This window comes from Coturnix japonica, chromosome 2 (assembly GCF_054131305.1).
Source record: "Coturnix japonica strain WE chromosome 2, WE-NBRP24, whole genome shotgun sequence".
NCBI lineage: Eukaryota > Metazoa > Chordata > Aves > Galliformes > Phasianidae > Coturnix > Coturnix japonica.
The window spans coordinates 123,141,493-123,164,367 of record NC_140664.1 but is presented as its reverse complement, the minus strand read 5'-3'; the positions used below and the strand labels follow the sequence as shown (position 1 = coordinate 123,164,367).

Sequence of the window (22,875 nt, the reverse complement as noted above, 5' to 3'; positions counted from 1 at the left end):
AAACCATTATTCAAAGATTGCAATATTTTTAATTAACAAAACAGTCCCTACTCAGTATAAGAATAATGAGACATTACAGATAACTTTGCAGTTTAACTGAATAACAGCTTTCGTAATTCTTGAACTTATCATTGATACATGGAAGAAAACATACATTATAGTAGCTATTGATACATCGTAAACTGAATTTTAAGAACTGTATTTTTAGATTATTTAAAGCTCACAAGTTTTCAAATAAATACATTACACATAGATAAAAAGACAAACATAGTTATACCTTATTATAACGATCATGAGGAACGGACTGCAACACAATAGGTTCCATTGTAGCGACGTTGGCAAACTGCACCTCGGGAATGTACAGAGCACAAACCACATGAGCCCAACCTACAAAAAGTTACAATTGTATTTAATTTTAATGTCTTCTAGAAGCTCAAAGGACATTTCAATTACTGTACAAAGTACCTTTTACAACACTCTTCTCCATTAACTATTCTAACTGTTTAGAACATGGAAGACGTGTTTGACTTACATCACTTTTACACTTCACTTTAGGTTACCCAAAGATAAGATGAGCTGTAAAGTATTTTCAAATTTAATGTGCGGAGAACTCCCAAAAACAATACTTCATGAACTGTAGATAGTAATGATTCATACAAGTACTAAAGGAAAAACAGTTCTTTAAATTCCTAGAATTACCATCTAAAATTCATGAAATACACTCTAAAATTATACAGATTCCCAATAAAGGAAAATAGGGGCTGAAGAAATGATTCATGCAAGCATTACCTTCATGTAAGACATTCTGTGTACATTTTATTTAAACAAAAACATTCTAAATTGACTAGACTCATCTATTCTCTCTTAAGCAAGAAATCCCACACCATAAACATACATGTATACAAAGAAATCTTTAAAAAAAGGCAAAAAAAAAGACAAAAAAAAACTATTCCAAAGCATGTGGAACCAAGGACACCCAAAAGGGGCAAGTGTGACAGCTCTGTCTCTGTCTCACTGACAGAAGAATGAGCTACTATTACTAGCATGCAAGTAGCCTTTATTTCTAATATCTTCTGGAACCAAGAGGCTTTTGACTACATAACAAAGTGAGAAAATGCCTCCCCCATCTTCGTAGGGAGGAAAACAAATGGCCCAGGCTTTGCTTCCTACTCTCTCACCACTTCATGCCTTTTGCATTTTTAAACTCTATAAACATACATAAAAAGCGCAGAAAGCAGAAACCAAAAAATTCCATATCGTTTTCCCCAGGAAAACTTCTCAAGAGTGCAGTCGTAAGGCTACATATGATCCTTCATGTGCTTACTATCACATGATTTATTTCTAGCTAATTTGCATTCTTCAATTCATACCAGCCCAGGCTTAAAAGGCAAAAGGAAACAACACACCATCACACAAGACTATTTGGCCAGACAGAGTAGGCCATTTTCACTGGAAAGTTCAAACTCCCCTAGTTGACAGGACAGAACCCAAATGTTCCTCTTCCTTGCCTTACACCATTCTGCTGCCTGGCACAGAGAAGCTTCTACTCCCTTCCTCCTTAGAGGAACTCTAAGGAGGAGTTCCTAACTCAGAGACTCTCTTGCCATGTTCAGAGCTCTATTAGCTCCATACATAAGCCATAAACTTCCTATTCTTATAACTTATTAAAATATTTCTGGATAAATATACGTCCTCTACTCCAAAAAGGACATAATTAAATCAAATAGAGCTTTCCTAATGTTTAAGTGTGAAGAATATTGCTGTACACCCACATCTCAAGAGTTAAAGCAAAACAAAGACTACTGATGATGGCCAACTTTAAATTCAATATATTTCAATTGCACTTTCTAGTTTTACTTACTCCTTACTTTCAGTAACTTTAGGAAATGATAACAAATACTTTTGCATATCCACTTTATTTTATAAGGTAACTCAAGTGTAACTATAACACTTTTCCTTTAAGAGATCTTAGGAAACAACCTCAATTAATATTAAAACAACATCAAAACCACATTTAAAAACAAGCCCAGGATCTACTTCAGTAACAATAATAATAAAAACAGATATTTCAAATGACAGGAATTGAAAAGTCATGCCAAAAAGCCTTCAAAATTAGAATATATCTTATGAAAGCTTTTACTTGAGCCCCACTGTCACCTTTTTTTCATTAAGTATCTGTCAGAAAAGCACACTACTGAGTTGTGCCAATTTTAAGTTCTGTCCCAGCATGTCAAACGCTTAATTACAAGCTCAGAATCCATGCTCATTTTACAAAACCTTTGCTGAGATTCTGATTTCAGATGCCTAAACTAATTTTGATCTCAGTGAAAACCTTCTAGCATTGCATATTCAAAATATTTAAGTATGTAATATTCATTAACATTCAGAGTAACAGATCTCAAGTTCCAGAGCCTTAACTAAAAACACTCTGTCTGTCATCCCAATGACAGTGAACAGGTAACTGTTTCATCATTAGTTAATAAAAGCTGTTGCCAACACAGAATTCTAAAACTAGAAAAAATATTAAGCAAAGAAATTAGCACAGGAAACCCAAGAAGATAAATACCATAGCAGTACATTATCCTTCTAACTACACTGTTGCCCTTTACCACTACTGTTTATCTGTCTAAAACTGTGTTCCCAAGCACTTCCACAGAACAGAAATTCCATCACCTTCCAGAGTGAACTTTAAAGCCTTGCTTTTATAATCTTTTACATCACAACACAATAACAACCAAATCCTTTTACATGATCCTCCCTACCTCTCAAAAACAGAAGGCTGAGATCTAATACATGCAGAACAGGCTCTGGACAGTCGATGCTATAGGAGCAGCAGAGCAGTAGCAGCCAGGAGGCCACAGAGAATTCCAGATGCAGCGTCAGCCTAGTCCCAAAAAAGAGCTCTGTGACATCATCACCATCTCCTAACTCTGGTCCAATCTCTGAGTAACAAGTGCTTATGCATTCTGATCCTAAAGAGTCCATTGTAATTCACTAAGGAAATTTTATGTCAGTTTTAACTTTAATTCACTCCTAATGCAGTGAACACCATTTTTTAGCATGGAAAAACGTTTCTTTGTTGAAACAATAGTTTTCTTACTAGGGTCACTCCGGGACGCATCCTAAGGATATGCCTCAATCCATTTCAACTGTGAGCTGTCACTGGAAGGTAAATCCCCACCTCTGCCTCCCTGAAGTACAACTTGCCATATACCGGGGCAGATAAAATTGTATTCATGTCATTATTAACCCTGGGGGAAGACAGAAATTTACCCTGCAGTCAGATCATCGAGCTGATGAAAGCCATGCTGAGGTTCTACATTTACCATAAACAAAACCACAGGTGAAAAAACAAGCCCACGTTGGGAAAAGCACAGCCCCCTCCTTTCTGCAGAGGTCTGCATTACAGGGAACTGCAGCCCAGGTTCCACCACCAGCACATCTGCTGGCTGATCCCAAAACTCAGCCCTATGCCATCCTGAAAGGTGAAGCCGAAGATGTGTATAAGACCAGAACTGTTACTATTTGCTATGGGGAAAGATTAAGCACTGCTTTAAACCCTTAGCCTAAATGCCTCATTAAAGCATTCCATACACCTCTATTTTAACCCTGACCCTCGTTTCCTGAAAAGATAACAAAACTTGCAGAGGAGATGAGGCTGGTTAAGATACTGCAGTTTCTTTAACCTTGAAAACACTGTTTCAGAGATTGCTGGAGCTAACATGGTATTATTCACTACTCGGTTTGATCCATTCCTTGAAAAGACAGGAAAAAAGGCGCCCACAGTAACTGCTAGAGATCCCTCCCCCATCAGCAGACAGCCAACCACATCACTGGTACTCTGAATCAAGTGACAATTTCTACTAAAAATAATAGTAATAAACTGGTTATTTGTGAAGAAAAGGCTCCATTCCACAGAGCTTTACTACAGAATTTCACCTAAATCTGCATTTATCAATACTCGCTCTTCAATTAAAGAATAAGTACATATGAACAAATCTCACTGGTTCTTCATTTGGCAGCACAACAAATAGTTTGTTTCTGAAGCAGCTCCAGCTCGCATCCCACTGGTCCACTAAGTAAGCCAACAGCTTTAATCATCTTATCTTGCATGTTACAGCATTAATGAGTCTGTTACTCCTCTCTAAAGATATTTTATACAAAAAGGAAAAAATGTCATAAATATTTATCTAAAGCTTTCCCTAATTTTTTTCCAGGTTCCCACTGTAGTTCCTTACATTGCATTTACTAGTAAAATAACTAGTAAGCATGTAATACAGATTATATGGTAATATTTGTTAGTAAAATATTTTAGCATTGCTTAAATAATATTACTGCCTTTTCCAGTAAAATATACATATGCAAGATCTCTGCGAAAGGACCTGAACATTTTTATGTAAACATTTCCAGCAAAACACATAAGCCTAAATATATAACATTATACCATCCATATTCTTAGACATTAATACCATGAAAACAGAGCTGCTGACACTAAGAGTAAGAAAAGCTGCCATGTGGTGTTTTTATAGACTTGGGGGATCCCAACGCTGACCCAGGGGATGGGAAGAGGGCCTGAAGGATGACATAAAACCACTGCATTGTTAGCTGGCCTTTTCCCAAGCAGCTGCATGAAAGAAGCCTTGGTGAAAAGTCGACACAAAGAATGCTGTTACACAGCATTCCTCAGCAGCAGCCAGTGGAATCAGATTTCAAAGCAACAACTCGCACACCAAGCTGAGGCTTCTTCGGCTCAGAGAGAAATGAGGACAAAGATTACTGTAAGGGAACTATTTAAACATCCAAAAAATATATCCAATGAATAATGTGCTTTAAAAAAAAGGAACAAGTGAGCTCTTTTTCTAATGTATTAAATGAGCTTTTACACTTCGCCCAACTAAGCCATGTACACAGAACAGATACTACTACAAATAGCTCAGCTGCTTTCAGTAGCCTTCTTACACGAGACATCAATCAATAAGGAATTCCCACATACACCACAGTTTTTTCCTCACTTTCCAAACTTTTCACGTTCAGTTATGTATTTTAAGCCACAGTGATGCCCCTCAATGAACACTACTACCAACTGTAACACGGGCTTTTGTTCATAGGCATATTCAAAGACAAAAGTTCATTAAAGTTTCAGCTCAATCCTCCTTTTTTACAAAACTCCGAATTTCTGTAACTGCAGACAGTGACCACAGTCCTTCTAACGTTTATGTAAATAGTTCCACAAGGTCCAGGTACAGAGAAGATCTTTTTCCACCACCAAACATTCAGCAGCCAAAACATTACAATGTATTATTTACATATTCAAAGCTTACGTTTAAAGTTTCTGGCAGTCACCCTGACTAGAACCATACAAGGTCCCATCACTATTAACAAGTGAATGAAATCAAATTTGCAGCTAAATACAGCCACCTCTTAATAATCCTCAGCACATAAGATCAGCTGGCAACAAACCACATTGCAGACCTCAGTGCAGGCTGCATGCTATGAAATGCAACTGTATTGTTTCCAAGACCCATGCAAGTGCAGAAGCTGAAAAATCATTTTCACACAGTGTGAAGAATCCCAACAAACACATGCGTTCAGCTCTTAGCTGCTTCTGTTCTGCGTTAGTCTCTGACAGTGGAAAGCCCTGAAAGGACAATGAAGCAGCCTGAAGTTCTGGATTCAACTCAAATCCAGACCAAATTCTCTCTGAACCCACCACCAGCAGGAGTAGCCCGGGCCAACAGGCCAAGAACAAGCAGCTAATCCAGTTACAGTTGCCTTGGATAACTGAAATTCCCCTATCCCACTCAATCTCTAATTGCCCAAATGGTCAAGAGTTAACAAAGACTGTAAAAATAGTTAACACCTCAAAAATTTACGTTGCCCATGTATTCTGTTTTCAGAGCAGATAGAGAAAATCAAGTATTCAATGTGAAGAATATTCTTCAGGCAAAAGCCTTGTTAAAATTAATACTTGTGTTCCAATTTGAGGTTCTGTCCCAGATTCAAGGCAGTGTGAATTGCTAGCTACTGTGTTTCACAATTATTGAGAAAAAAATCTGCACCAAAAATGGTGACCTGTAATCACATGATATGTGATGTGTCTATGCTATGGAACACTAAATCATACTGTTATCATTTGGCAGCTTAGGTAGACACAAATTTGCTTCTCTAAAACTTCACACACAGTTCTGGTAAGGATTATGTGTCATTTGGAAGCGGAAGAGAAGCAGAAAGGGGTTATACTTCCATACAAGGAATACCCTATCAGTCTGAGCTCCCCTGAAAGGAGACAGAGAAAGAATATGACAAGGGTCTATAAAACCACAAGTGGTACTGAAAATAAAATAACTGGTCTTTGTCACCTCCCTTGACTTAGCAACTGCCACGTGCCATCAAATAAAACTGTGATTTAAAGGACTCACAATCTGCATACTACTGTTATACATCATACTGATCAGCTGTGGAATGTCTTGCTACAGACACTAACACCCTAAAAGAAATGGACAAATTAAGTATGTAACAGACACACTTAAAACACACTTAATAGAACACGCTGCGTTCTTTGAAAACACAAAAAAATACCATCACTGGTTCAAGAAGTCCCAAAGCATAATAAATGTAGGCTGGGAACATATTCTGAGGAAGAATTTTCCCAAGAACTAAGTTCATAGTGATAAAGAGATCATGATCCGCTTCTCTTACTACCACATACTGACACTTCCAATTTATATAGAAGATACAGGACAGAACTGCATCAGGAATGCTGCATTTGTGGTATTACTGAAAACTGTAATTCCTTATTTACTATAAATGATACTGGAAAACACAATGTTACTCCCTTAGTAACTGCACCAATAAGCATAACTAAAGAATATTATGTATCTCCAAACAGAAATATAAAACCTAAAAAGGAAATTTCAAGATGCAATGATATCCAAAAATTCAAATAAGCTGTAACAGATAAGTAAAAGAGAGGGAGAAAGAGAAAGAATATGCACAAAAAAAAACCCTGAAGTCAAAGAGAAGGAAGAGTGGGCCCAAAAAAAAGAAAAAAAAAAGACATACAACTATTCTTACTAACACCTAAAAATAAGACCAGTTTGACTCATGGACTATTTTGTTATAGATGGATAGACAGACAGATAGATGAATAGATATTATAGTGCCCCAGAGTTCTTAAAGACAAGATAATACCACTAGATAAGAGCCATAAGCTTAGGCTTCTTTCAGGGACAGCTGTACAGCTGACTTAAGACAGCTTACGTACAGGCTGCTGCTAAAAGAATGGTCCTGGTCATTCCCTGACATTGGCATTGTCAGCTGCATCAGGGAACGGATTTAATTTAGCTGAAAATGAACACAGGAAACAAAATAGTAAACACCAATGCCACCACAAAGGAGGAGGCAGTAACGCACTGTAATGGCCCTACCTGCAATAACAGTGTCTTACTGCAGATTAAGAAAATCATGGAACCCAGGAGTAAAAGCTCAGCAGACAAAACATTAAGATTCCAAATGTAAAAGAAACCTACAACATCCAAAACAAAACACACTTCTTCACATGAGTAAAAAGCAAATATCCAGAAGACTGCTAAATAAATAAATAAAATAATAAATAAATAAATAAGCTATAACACCAACAGACCACGTATGACTAATCTGCACACATAAACAAAAATTGCACTGGCTTTCTGGTCAGTGCTGGTGGAAGAGAGTTTTAAAAACCAAGTTTTAACCTGAGATGCCCAGGACATGACCTCCTATAGTACTACTCTGCCTGTAAAATACTTCTGGCACGACCCCTTATATTAAGCAACATTTTGAAAGGAAAGCTTCAGATTAACAGTGTAGGTTTCCATGACATAACACCAGCTGGAGTTCATTTTTCCAAGGTTCACATCCTTCTGTAAACCTGTAACTAAAGGTACAGTTGGTCCATAAAGTAAGATTTATTGTATTCAGCCCCACAGACAACATCTATTACTGAGGGAGACTTCCAAACAGTAAAACACAAATTCTCAAGACTTCTCTGGTATCAGCTTTTCACTGATAAAACCTGCTGGTGATGAAAATTAAAGGGACAATACCATTTGTCCAGTGTAACACCTTTGCTATTTAAACCTCAGTAACTTCAATCAGATAAGGCAATTCACTTTCAGACAGAAATTCATAACTACAAATACAATTGCAAGAGAGAATCAAAAGGATGCTCAGATATTTGATGCACGCTGTCAAAATACACTCTGAATACTTTCTGAAAAGAAAATTCTTCAAAATTACAATACAGAATAGCAAGGCATTCCCAAACACTACTTTAAGAACAAAAGCGGAAAACTCTTCAGCTACCTCACGCTTCAGTTGCCATTCTGAAGAAATTAACTCAACGATGCTGCATATTAACCTGTCTGAGAGGCTTAGTTCTAAGGCTAAAGTACTGCGCTGGCTCTTATTATGGTAGTTCCACTGACACACTAACTTAACACAATCTCCTAACACGAACGACACAAAATTCACTAACATGTTTGAGATAAGCAGACACTAGAACAATGAATACCAGAATGCATGCTATATATTATTGTCAAAGCATAATGATTAGGAAGGGAAAGAGGAGACCAGCCCAAATACAAGCAGGCTCTGGCTCATGCAACTCAACTGTAAAGGGAATAGCAATGCCACATCAACTACCTCAAAGCTAAACTGAGATTAAGACCAAACTTAGGCAGAATACTATGTATGCAGCACAAAATTAACACAGAACACAATTAACACAGACTGTCCAAATGACATCTGCAATCCTGATCATCCTTTCTCCTCTCACAAGAGAAAGGTCGCAGTATCAAAATGAACGGGCTATTTACAAATAGATGATGGACCAAAATTTAGAAGTATCTATTATAGACAGAAGATGACAATCCAAAGTGTCTGGAAAGTTTATTGATAAAGATTTCATTCACATCACCCAACCATTAGCAAAAAAACAACCAAAGCATGGTATCCCCTGGAGATTTCTTTTAGCAGTTCTACTTGGCAGGAGCAGAACTGATGATAACCTGAACAATACAATTAGGAAGATGCAAGGGACAGGTAATTGCTACTACAGCTTTTCAGCTCTAGTTTCTTTGTTACAAAACGCACTAGTAAACCAAACATGAAAGAGCTATCTTTGAAAATGCACCAATGCATTCAGCCTGGCTAGAGACATAAAAATTAACCTTCTCCCATGAATGATGCACTTTGAACAGCTTTCTACAAATGTTCAAACTCCAACTAAATATATATAAAATTTATCTGTTTCCCTTGTAAAATCTTGTGTTAAAATGCGTTTTCTCCTTTAGTGTAACTTTTATCTACAAGCAAATCTAAGAATAACAATTGATGTTCTCAAACTTAAATCCATCCTAACCTGGACAACTGCAGGTTACTGTAAAATAGTTATCACTTCCCAAGCCAGCTAGTGTGATAAACCAGTTGCTCGTTTCCAGTTGTTATTGGGATCCCTACATATTCCTTTCGCAGTCTTATTTCCCTTACACAAAATAAGAGAGTTCACAAATAGTAAGAATAAAACTTACCCCCATTATCTGTTCTCTTTAAAGCACCATCCTTATGAGGGCATAATTCACATCTCTGGGAAAAAAAAAAAAGCAAAAATAAAATAAAAAAAATGGAATGATCACAGAAGCATTACAAAAGAAACCACACAAATCAAATCTATTAGGTGTCAGTAAAGAAGTTACCACTCCATAAAAGCGAATGGGCATATTCTACCTTAGCCCTTACTGTTGTATTAATGCTAGTTTGTCACAAACAAAGCCTTTTCCTTTGGATCTTGAAACCACAATGTATTTAAACTATTTACAATTCTACCTCCAAGTTTTAATCCCTGGATTCCACACCATGGAATTCTGGATACACGTCACCAAGAATGGGGAAGACTTGACAAGAAACCTGGGTACAGTCCAAAGACTCCCTATTTTATGCCCTTTTCCTTCCATCTTTGTACTCACTAAAACAGTCAATCACAAAGATGTGCCACGGATATAATTATTGCAGAGAACAGAGAAAGAACTGGCTTCATAGTCTCTGCTGACTCACGCTTATTCCAACAAGCCAAAAACAACTTCATTTTCTGTTTCATGAACTGGTCAAAAATTAACTCATCCCCGAAATTCCCAAAGACCGCACCTCTTGAAACACGCAGCTGGGCATCCTTTTCTTGTGACATATCAGGATCACAGCAGTGCAATCTTTCTGCTACAACTGTTTCTATCAACTTCATAACATCAAGCTTAGCAATAAGTTTCCCAAAGTAGAGTCAATCAATTTCAGATAAGTCTAGAGACTGTAGAAATTGAACAGGTTTGACATACATTCCATTTAACTGGTCCAGATGATGTGAAAAGGAGCACAGTAACAGGAGAAGCTATACCTATGCATCATTTTACTGCAAAACTTTATGTATTCTCAAATTAGTAACAACCCAAAGCATACCAGTCTTACAAGCTTTTTAAGAAACCAAGTAACAGATCTGCAGATGCATCTTTTTATCACACCCTTCAATTGGAAACAGACATCTAGCATCAGTACAGATCCTCTCTGTTTCTTGAGCTACACAGTTCTCTGTTATCAGCTAACTACTAAGTCAGCAGATAAAGGAGCCTACATTGATCTAAGTGCCTCAAAAACAGTTTGCACAGACTTGGGGAACTCCTGAAACTAATACAGATGAAGCGTATCTTCGAGACTATGTAACCTGTAACAAAACTTGTATTAGCAAAGAGGTTTTCTCAAAGGGTAAAACAGAAACATTTTTTAATCATTTTTGCTCAGTACATTGGTACAGCCAGATGCACGCAAGAAAAAGAAGCTTCAGGATTCCTCCTTCCTATCTTTTGCACTTCACTTACTGTTCCCTCACAGCAACCCATGAAAATGATCAACCATTTATTAAAAGGCAATATTAAGTCTATAGTGAAATTCAAAGGTCAAAGTGCCTGAAAACTCCAAACTGTTCTGTAAGCTGCCTCCAGACTTGGAGCACTATACCACATCTTTTTCAAGTCCATGTTATAATTACTTTCTTGCAACTGAAATGAATGACTGGTTCAGTCCCTGTCCATGTCAGGGGGTTGAAACTAAACGATCTTTAGGGTCTCTTCCAACCTAAACCCTTCTATGACTATATTACTACATTATATGACTATATTATATGACTATGACCTTTTCAACAAAATCTTATATATGCAGTATATGTGCTGTATCTTAACACTTCAGCTCTCCAAGCACTACATGCAAGCTGCAGAGATACTCAGTAGCTGCAGGTTAATTTTAATGAATTCCATACACACTGGATTAGACTCTCAAAACAAGAAGCCTGGTACATATTGACAGTAACATCTTGAGACTGCATCTGTCAGGAAAGAAAGAAGGGTGGTCATGGTGGGCAACTCCCTCCTTAGAGGAACTGAGGGCCTCATATGCAGACCAGACCCAAACCATTGGGAAGTGTGCTGCCATCCTGGGGCCCAGGTCAGGGACATAACCACAAAACTCCCAAAGCTGGTAAGGTACACTGATTATTTTCCACTAGTCATAGTTCAGGTGGACAGTGACGAAATTGCTCAGAGAAGCCTACAAACTATGAAAAGAGATTTCAAGGATTTAGGGAATTTAGTTCAAGGAACAGGAGCTCAAGTGATCTTTTGTTCTATACCTTCAGGGGCAGTGAGAGACACAGAGTGGGCTTGGAAAGCACAAATAATGAATAACTGGCTCAGAGGCTGGTGTCAAGGCAGCAACTTTGGGTTCTTTGATCATGGGGCAGTTTACTCAGCCTCTGGTCTGTTGTCCATCCATGGATCCCACCTATCTTAAAGGGGGCAACAAATCCTAGCACAGGAGCTAGCAGGACACACCAAAAGAGCTTTAAATTAGCTATGATGTAGAAAGGGGACAAAACAGGGCACACAAGAGGCAAGCCTAGGGGAACAATATTTGAACTGGGGGTGAGACAGATGACTCAGCTGAAGTGCACCTACACCAATGAATACAGCATGGGCAACAAGCAGGAGGAGATGGAAACGAGTGTGCAGCAGGCTATGACCTAACTGCTATTACCAAAATAATGGTGGGATCACTCCCATCACCAGAGTGCTGTGATGGATGGCTACAAGCTCTTTAGATAAGACAGACAGGAAGGAAAGATGGTAGTGTGGCCCTTTAAATTAAAGACTGTTTTGATGTTGAAGAGCTTGGGGTAGGATAATGATGAAGTTGAGTGTCTGTTGGTAAGGATCAGGGGGAAGACCTGTAGGGGTGACATCTTGGTGGGAGTCTGTTATAGACCACCTAACCGGGATGAAGAGACGGATGAGGGAGGCCCTTCAGAGGGATCTCAATAAGCTGGATCACTGGGCTGAGGTGAATGGGATGACGTTCAACAGGGCCAAGTGTTGGATCCTGCACTTTGGCCACAATAACCCCATACAGCACTACAAGCTTGCTCAGCTGAACATGAGCTGACAGAGTGCCCAGCTGGCCAAGAGGGCCAAGGGCATTCTGGCCTGCATCAGAAACAGTGTAGCGAGCTGGAGTAGAGAGGTAAACATCCCTGTGTACTCAGCACTGGTGAGGCCACACCTCGAGTACTGTGTTCAGGGCCCCTCACTGCATGAAAGGCATTGAGGCCCTTGAACGTGTCCAGAGAAAGACAACAAAACCGGTGAGGGGTCTGGAGCACAAGTCTTATGAGGAACAGCTCAGGGAGCTGGGTTTGTTTAGCCTGGAGAAGAGAAGGCTCAGGGGAGACCTCATTGCACTCTACAACTTCTGAAGGGAGGTTGTGATGAGGAGGGGCTTGGCCTCTTCTCACAAAGCAACAAACAGGACCTGAGGAAATGGCCACAAGTTGGGCCAGAGGAGGTTTAGATTAGACGTAAGGAAAAACTTTTTCTCTCAGAGAGTGGTCAGGCACTGGAATGGCTGCCCAGGGAGGTGGTGGAATCACTGTCCCTGGCAGTGTTCAAGAGGCGTCTGGATGAGGAGCTACAAGATATGGTTTAGTGGCTTGTGGTAGCAATGGTAATGGGAGGAGGGTTGGACTAGACGATCTTGTAGGTCCTTTCCAACCTTGTGACTTTGTGATTCTGTAACAGTGCAATAAAGTTTGTTTCCATCCCAAAACTCTAAGCCGTACAGCTTAAGGGCAGTGAGCTGCGATTATTTATCTATCACAGAGACAACCGAAGCTCTTAACATAGTTTACCTTGCCCCACCTCCAGAAGCCTATGAAAATTTGTCATATATTTTCACTAGTGGCAAAACCAGTTTAGGAGGTTCCCTTCTTCTCCCCTCCACCACTCCCTTATTAATCTCTCATTCCATCACTCCCATCCATCACTCCCATGGCTGCCAAAATCTGCAAGGCTGCCCTTTAAACCAGATCAGTGAAGTGAAGTGATATAAACGTTTAATATTTTTAATTTAGGTCATGTTTCTGACGCAATTTACAGCATAATCCCACAGTCAGTTTCAACAGCAAAACAGAAGGCAGGAAGTGGCAGCACTGCAGCATAAATAAGAATGAACAAACTTCTTGAACAAACTTTACATAAAAATAATAGAATAAAAAATTAAAAACAATCACAGGATACTGAGTGGCAAGAAACGGAACCAGTCATTTATGTGTAAGAGTTCAGTATGCTCCTTAGCCTCTTCAGAGTTCAGTTTCAACTCATTTCTTTTTGTCTCATATCCCCATAGGGCTCAGGTCCATTATATCTCCCCTCATTATCCCTCTGTAGCCATAGTTGCAACCAGTCAGAGAAGAATAAAGATATGAGACAGAAAACTGAACTGGAGGAGGGACCTTTGACAGTGAAAGAAAACTTAAGTGTTGGGAATTGTGCAGAGTATTCTGCCGCTAGCAGGAAGCAGAATGCCTGCACTCGGCTCTAGAGGAGCTGGATGTGGTGTTCTGATACGTAGCATTTCTGGTGCTGTGAATTTTGGCTACCACCTGCAATAAAGTAGCATCATAATAAGCTAATATACCCACAGTGACCCTCTGCCCTCATCACTCTAAGTTATTAATCTAACTGGTTCCCGGCCTACACACTCTCACATGTTACCTCCTCACTTTCAATACACAACATGCAGCAGAACCAGTGCCCTTGCCTAGTGGGCCCCACCTGCCTCATTCCCACCTGGTTGAGACAAGTAACATAGCAAATCATTCTTCCATTAAATTCTGAACTAATATTTTACTACTAGTTCTAAAATCTTAAAGCAATATGTTAGATAGAGCAACCAGTTCAGATGGATCCCGTGTCACAGACCTTCCTTTGCCTGACCCTTCAACATGAAGTCTCTGAAATTATATATAGATTGGATATAAGGAGAAAGGTGATGAAGCACTGCAACAGGTTGCCATGAGAAGTGGTGGATGCTCTGTCCCTGGAGACATCCTAAGTCAGGCTGGATGGGGCTCTGAGCAACCTGGTGCAGCTGTAGGTTCATTGCAGGGGAGCTGGACTAGTTGGCCTTTAAGGGTCCCATCCACCACAAATGATTTTATGCTTCTATGTTTCAAAAAAAGTGATAGCTTCAGGTGAGAATTTGTGAAGTGGCTCAAAAAAAAAAAATAATAATAATAATAATCCTGGGTACTTTCAATATGCGCATGTTGTTACAAAAGATTCTGCAGGAGAAAGGAAATAAAACACTGTCCATACATATGTATTTCAAAAGTCCAGTTACTTTTAATTTCTTATTTGAATGTCTTCATCCAACACCATGTCTCCTTCTTTAACTTACGGACAGACCTTAATGTCAAAGTGAACAACAGCTGAATCCCTCTATTAAAGGCCACATCTGCATACAACTCACACAATAGAATAAAGCTTCAATCTCTGTGACAGTTGAAGGCAAAAAGGTTCTGTATGGAAGGCCGGATGACCTATAATATTCAAGCACTGACAATCTTGAGGCTCTCTTCTCCAGTTCTCTCAGCCCTGGCAAAGGATTTCTGAGATCCGTTGTTCATGGAACTACTAAATCAACTGGGGGAAAAAAAGAAAAGAAAAAAACACTAGCAAAAACTGGGCATACTCCTAAGACTGATCAATAATTCAGATAAACATCAGGTGTGACCATGCAAATAGGAACACCAGAAAGGCTGACTGTGATGCAAAGAACAGCCACATCCTTTACTGTGTACACAGCAGGGCATGAGTGCATGTGGTACTGTAGGTACAACCAATTGATTTAGATTTGAAGAAGAGGAGTGAAAAAAGGAGCATTATAGGCTTACAAAATGTAACAGGCAGACCTCATGTTTGAAGGTGGAACAGACTAAGTTCATGGATATAGCTTCTGTCTTGAAACAAGTAAAAAATAATCATGAAACAAATAACAGTAAAATAAACAGAATAAAAAATGAAGGTGATCACTAAAGACAAATACCAGAACTAAAGACAGAAAGAGCAAAACAATACAAGCAAAGCAAGAGCTACATAAACTCAGCTTCCTATGCTGAATTAGTCAAGAGTACGACTTGGCGCCGCTGCATCAGGGTCACAAGTTTTCTCCCTCATTTCAGATAGATACATCATTCCATTTTAACCAGGAATAACAACTACCAAATCTGGGAGTAGATATTACACAAATTAATTACTGAAGAACTTCTTAGTTAACTTAATTCCACCAATTTTTCAATCAGGGAAAAAAAAAAAAAAAAAAGAGAAACTGTTTTAATCCAGCAGACCAGCTTATACATGTTGACACAAAAAGATTTACATAGTAGAGTACATAAATAAGAACAAGACTATAAAAGAAAGAATGGTAGAAATACAGTCTTGTTCTTCTTTTAGGGTTCTATTAATCTGAAACAAGGTTTCATAAGCATAATGTGGAGAGATCCATTTTATATTTTACTTGCTATAGGAAAAAACAAACAAAACATAACAAAATATGCAAGTAATTTACTGAATTGTAACCTGTGGTAGGCCAATGGAGCCATTCACCTGAGTAATGACTGTCCAAGCAAGCCAAGTCCTACAGGACTGAATTCCCAGCATTCCCAGCACTGCAATAATGCAATAAATAGTGTGTCTCAGTATGACCCGTTAACCTAAATAACGCCAAAGATCTACAGCAGCTAAAATAGACTACAGTTCCTAGCTGTTAGCTGAGAAATTAGGCTGCAGTTCCAGCTGACTTCAATTCAGATTCACTTTAAGCTAACATAATTGCTGACTTCTGCCAAAAGAAGATCACTGGCCACCCCCTGCTGTGTACTTTCTACTGTCTCCCTTGCTCTTGGAAGAGCAATCATTCAACCATATGGAAATCCTGATCAGCAAGCTAAAAATAAAATACTTTTTTTTCCCCTGCTTAGTTTTCAGACCGATCAATTCTTTGAGTCATCTCTCCATAAGGCCATATGAACAACGATGCCAAATAACAAACGTAATAGGAATAAAGATAGAGAGTAGGACAAGAATACAACCACACTCTACTAGTAAACACAAATTTCTTGGGCCAATGTTTTTCCCCAGCATATCTACATTGCAGATTTTAAACTTGCATCAGCCATGTGTGGACTGATTTGCTTACAAGCTTAATTTCCATCTCAAAACACATTGTGTCCTATATGTGTTTTCTTACATTCCCTTTTCTTTCAGTATCTCTCCTCCTCATAATGTTTTGGCCCATTTCTTTGATAGGAAAAAAAAAAAAAAAGTTAAAAAACCAACACAAACACCTTGAAATGAAAGCACCAAGTATAAGAAAAAGTGCAGATTCCCCCTTAAAAACAAAGAAAACAAAATAATAATAATAATAATAATTTGGGATAAGGCAAGTATGGCTTCCCCTACGAACAGCCACCATACTCTGAAAAGACCTGCATAAAGATAATCAAGCAATAATCAAACAACAGACAATTAGATTATACTTAAGAGAAAAGCTAATTCAAACTCAGCTAATCCAGAGAAGGACACATGCCTGACAGCCTAAAGAGAAGTCAAGTTTTCCAAGATTAAACAACCAGAAGAAGAAAAAAAGAAAAAGAAAAATTAGCAATGTTTGCAGTGGGGCAAACCAACATACTAGAAATACATATCATGGCATATCAACAGATGAGAAATCCCAGCTGGTTAGTAAAAAACAGACCCAGTGACAGGATGTATACCAGACTGACCACGTCTACATCTGCTGGTAATAACCTACCCCAGGCCTCAGAATCCAGTGAAATTTCGTTTTTCCATTCACCTTATTCAGACAATCCAACATGAAACAAAACTGATATTGCCAACATAGTAACCTTGCAAGCTCCTGAAACCTCCACAAATCCAGCCCACTCTAATTCACAGGCATTCCCAAGGGCTGCTGAAATTATTGAACTTAGATCAAACTCAGCCTACCTTTTTACTCTGATGTTTTATTAATATTTTTGATCATTCTTCCTTCAAACTAATTAGGTACTTTCAAACCTCCCATTAGAGATTACCTCTGATTTTTCAAACCCTTGCTTACTAGTACTTACTAAAGTCAAGATTTCTTTTTCTCAGTGCTCTTTTTCATTGTTCAGTAGAGCAAAAAGGATTAATTATACATAACCTCTTTTTCAAAAGCATCTACGGGAACATATAGCCCAGCCAACATTGCTACCCATGTAACACAGATAGTCAGCACTGTTATCTACACAACTTACAGTATTTATGCTATCTATATAATGTATCTGACAGTCATGTAACCAAATCCACATTTCTTTATTTATCAGTTTCTAAACTACAGCTCGATAGTAAGATACCTTATCAATAGTCTCAACCTGCAGTATTTCAGAATTATGACCTTATTTGTAAACCCATTGTCCACCTTCTATATTTTTATCTTAAATGTCTCTATAAATAATAGCTTTCAACCATACAACTATTTTAAGCAAAAGCCAGCAAGCAGCTAACTACGCAATTTTTCAAACCAAGATATCTAAAAAGAGGCAAACAAAAACTACTTAAGTTCCAGTGTTTCTAACCCATGATTCATATCAGGCTCCAGTATTTATATGCTGCAGCAAAGAACCAAAAGATCTCCTACTACCACAGGGAAAGCATTCAAGAATCCCCAACTGGCTGACACCACTAATAGAGCAAACGAACGCATACTGTCACACTTCTCTTCCCAAGTGCTATGTTCTGCAACTTGACAACTTAAGAAATTAAGTCATCTCCCTCTTCAAATAATCATTTCTCGATGCTGACAAATTTGCCAAATCTCTGCCCCATTTCTATTCAGTCAAATGTCCCAGGAGGAGGAGAAAACTTTTTTTTTTTTTTAAGCAGACAGTTGACAGATAAGAGAAAAACAGACTGACTACCTGGAGTATTTGGGGCTTTATACCTGGATAAATTACAGAGACTCAATCTAGTTTGCTTTATCAAGAGATCAGATAAAGACATATGCAGATTCAGTTAGCTCTGTCAAACGACATCTACTACAGGCAATAAATTTACTGCATATGACAAGAAGATTAGAGGCACTCAACATGCAAATCAGCATTCTTCCAAGACCATCCACTCAGTGTACACTAGAGGTGACAGTCAGTCATACTTTAACTCAATACACATAAGGTAGAAATAACACACAGCACAACTGACCATTACCAATGACACCCAGCTCCAAAGAGCACATATTGAGATGTGGCTACTCCAACCTCAGAAGTCCCAAGTATTTCCCAGTACATATTTATGACTACCAAGTCCTGATGTCACAGGAACATAAACTATAAGCATACACAAAATTTAAAATACACACATGAATCCTTACTGGAAAGCATCAGAAGACTATGACAAATACGTGTCATATTTGGCTGGATTTCCAATCAGCCACACAAGCTTTTGCTACCACAGAATGACCCAGGTTGGAAGGGACCTCAAGGATCATGTAGTTCCAACCCCCCTGCCTGGCAGGGCCACCAAACATACACCTTTACTAGATCAGGTTGCCCAGGGCCTCGTCCAACCTGGTCTTGAACACCTCCAAGGACGGGGCATCCACAACCTCCCTGGGCAGCCTGTTCCAGGACCTAACCACTCTCCTAGTGAAGAACTTCCCCCTAACATCCAACCTAAATCTTCCCTCTTTTAACTTAAAACCATTTCCCCGTGTCCTGCTATTGTCAGCATCAGGATGAAAGTATCCCAATTCAATCATCAGCCAAAGAAATACGAGTTTGCACTGGTTCTCTTCAGTGTCTTCCTGGAACATGTAAGAGCTGGACCCTAAAAATTCCAAGGTACAAAATCCTAGTGCACGTTTTAGGACCCCTGGAGTTGAGAAGCACTGTATAGAATACTTCTGCCTGTGATTTAACAAAGTTTTATCAATTAAGGAAACGGAATCGGTGATCACAAAACATATCTGTGTAAGCACCAGGCATTTCCAGTGACAGAAAACATTTTGCTTTAGGCTCTGTTCTCATTTTAGTTACTCATTTAACCACAGGACATTTTGATTATTTCATGGGTGTCCAACATTTTTGCTTGCCTGGGCCACACACACTCAGCGGACAGGAGTTGTCTTGGGCCACATATAAAATCTACAATATAGTCAATGTATGTAAGTAGCAAAACTTTCTTTTTTATGTATTTTTTAATTAAAATATATAAAACAGAAACAAAAACATAAAATTGGTGGGATATTTGATCCTGTTTTTATGAAACCAATGCATCGATGTCCGGTTCAGTTGAAGTGGTTGCAATTATCAGTGAGTTCTCAAGGCATCTGCCCGAGATTTTTGATGAAATATTACTCTCCATCTTTGATAGTTACTGTTCACAAACACATGTGCTGCCAAAAAGTGATTGCATGAATAAGGCGTGACTGTGAACTGGAGGATATTTTTCTCTGGTAAGATAGGGAGCATAAAAGTCTGGTAAAGAGACACGACCAAAATTTTCTTGAGTTGAACGTCTGATTGCAACTCCATACCTTCCACCTGAAAACTCACAGGTAATGTACTTACAATGATTGAAAACAGAATCACAAATATACCAAAATACTGATTTTTTAAATTTATTTTTTGATCTTTAAACTTACTGTCAAATCTCTTTACTGAAACAGACAGTAAGGCTGCACATTTTTTACTGTTCACAGGACTGTGTTTAGCCAACACACCAAAACCCATGAAATTATTTGCCATACCTTGGGTTTGCCATGATTTATTTCAAATGCTGTTATGGTTTGAAACATAGCACAGGTAAGCTGATTTTCACCTTGAAGACACACATTTAATTCATTCAAATGAACAGTCAAATCCACCCAAAAAATGCCAAACGTGAGAGCCACTTTTAATGTTCCTATCCTGGCACAAGTTTTCCTCTTGATTCCAAAAAGGCCTGTATCTCACTTTGCAAATCATAAAGTCTTTTTAGCATTTTACCCCAACTCAGCCATCTTCCTTCAGAAAAGATGACCCCATAATCAGCATCTGTACTTCTTAGCAACTCCTGGAATTAGTGATGATTCAATCCCTCGGACTTTATGAAATTCACAACTTTGATGACCATTTGCATGACATTACCCATTGTTAAAGCTTTCACATATAAATTTTCTTGATGTCCAATGCAGTGATATTTCATCAAACTTGAGTTGCTGACAGTAACTGCATCATCTTTACTAATTTTATACATCCCTCTTTTTTACCAGCCATTGCCAGGGTGCCATCAGTGCTGTCAACTACAGCAGGTACATTAACAAAGGTTAAAGAAAATTGCTTTAATGTGTATTTTTTTACTGCTTCAAGCAAATGAGTAGATTTTTGTGTCTTTAAAGAACACCAAAGAAGCCATTTCTTCAGTGACATTGCATTTGTTATCAATACCTCCAAGGAAAATGGCAAGTTGAGAGTGTACAGAAACCATCGTTATCTTCTGTCAACAGTACTACTAACAGTAACGACCAGACAACACAGGATCCTAAGCAACTTGGTCTTTTTCTGAGACACGGTGCAATGAAGTTAAAGGTCTGCCATACTTACTTACATTAAAAAATGTGAACATGAAACACTGTTCTCTCCTACTCAGGACATTCAAGGCAAACAACAGTCACTGGTCTAACAGACAAGAAACACACCTCACTCAATCCATACGGGCTCAGAATAAAAGCAGAAACATCAAGTGCTAGGCCTATGTATTTTTAGATGGGCAGCTTACTCCACTTAGCCAACTACGAACATTCACTGACTTCTAAATGGAGAGGAAGTGTGGGGATATTAGAAGTAGTTTCCTGCACTTATTAAAAAAAACACTCTGGTAATTTGTATTTTGCAGTCACTCCTCTTATTCAGAAGTTTACTGTTTACTACTGTGTACAAAACAAGTGACAAATAGAAGTAATTTTTCAGTTCTGTGATCAAGACTAAAGCAATTTTTCTACTACTTGTCAATGTACTACTAAAGTACTTGTAATTATAGTCCAATAAAATTGCCCTTTAATATTAATTATGGATACACGAAACAGAGCACTCATTCCAAAATTTCTTTTAAGAATTATTTTAAGGTGTACCTTCAGAAATAACACAGTAAATTAATCCCGGAATTAACTATTTGGCTGCCAGTATTTCAGATAGAAGGAAAAAAAAAGTGAAAGCAGCAAGTCATTACAAACCACTTTCTTCTTCTGAAATTTAGTTCCCCCTGTTGTGACCATATTTATCAATATACATTCCATTTAACAGCTACAGGTCCATCACGTCAAAAAAATACTCTCAGCACAGGCCAAGATCCCATTCCTGCAGCAGCAACTTGTTGTGCATGAGCTGTCAGAGACCTGATTGCAAACCTACATGCTCTTCTAAAGTCTGCATTCCCATTTCCTCCTCCTTCACTTCCTCCTGCTTGCAAAATGCAAGCAATGCTGCGTGCATGGTTATATTATATTACTTAAATGCTGGGGGGAAGCGAGGGTTGAATTATGGATACATCATACAACCCTTATGAACAGCTCTTCAATAATAAACTTGCAGACACGTGATGAAAGCTTTAAAAGAAAAAAAGAAAAGGAATCTAGAAAGGCAAACTACAACCACTGCTATATAACAGATTAAAATAAAATTATTCTCAAGTGCTCAGACTTCGGATCATCTGTGCAGCAGATGCAGGAACAGCTCAGGCCTGGCAGGACTTGCAGCAGAAACCTATCCCTACAACAGCATAACGTACCTGAATTTGCATTGGAGGTAAACATTACAGCTGTGTTTCTGCAGCTTGGAACCCCTAACTGTGAGGTACTGTATGATCCAAACTGACTGCACAGTCTGTATTTCTCCACAACAAATTCCAAGTAGTACATGCAAGTGCCGAGACTCCGGTAACCCTCAACTCAGCTGACATCCAGATGAACACTACTCAAATGCGGCTAATTCCACAAGGAGTCACAGCCCCCTCCACTCATTCCCAGAACTCAAATCCAGGTGGCGAGCAGGGCGAGCCACAGCATCACACAAACATCAGGACTCTGTTCCAGGCCAGTGTTGCACTTGACTTCATAAACCAACCCATAAAGGAGAACAATACAGAAATGCCAAGAGGAAAAAAAAAACATCATCTTTAACAAGCTTAAGCAATTTCAACCAAGTACAAACATTTTTTTCCAGATCCAATGACGTGTTTATAATATACAAATTCCAGAGGGAAAAATAAAAATAAAAAATCAACACTGTATTTCTTCACTTGCTCTGCTGTAAGCGATCCAAATCCCATGTACGATACAAACTGTGCTTCCCGCAATTCCAAACCACCAAGATCTCCTTGTCTCTCTAAATCAAGTTGCATCCACAAGGAGCCATGTAGCTAAAGCCTGACCACACAAAAGCCAACT

General features: G+C 38.6%; 1 protein-coding gene across 23 annotated transcripts in view; it reads right to left on the bottom strand.

The window, feature by feature from the left end:
• The window catches only part of MLLT10 (MLLT10 histone lysine methyltransferase DOT1L cofactor), a 122,166-nt gene that overhangs the window by 76,679 nt on the left and 22,612 nt on the right, over positions 1 to 22,875 (bottom strand). For 20 of the 23 annotated variants that reach the window (XR_014943093.1, XR_014943096.1, XR_014943095.1 and 17 more), the window contains 2 exons: positions 9,570 to 9,624; positions 278 to 387 (listed from right to left, as the gene is read on the bottom strand). Coding sequence is in view for 13 of the 23 variants with exons in the window: in XM_015853306.3 (XP_015708792.2) it covers positions 278 to 387; positions 9,570 to 9,624 (165 nt within the window). In the remaining 10 variants the exon portion in view is untranslated. Of the gene's footprint in view, positions 1 to 277; positions 388 to 2,762; positions 3,001 to 9,569; positions 9,625 to 22,875 lie in introns of those variants that run through there. The other 3 variants (XM_085538698.1, XM_085538697.1, XM_032443067.2) reach the window with 2 other exon arrangements.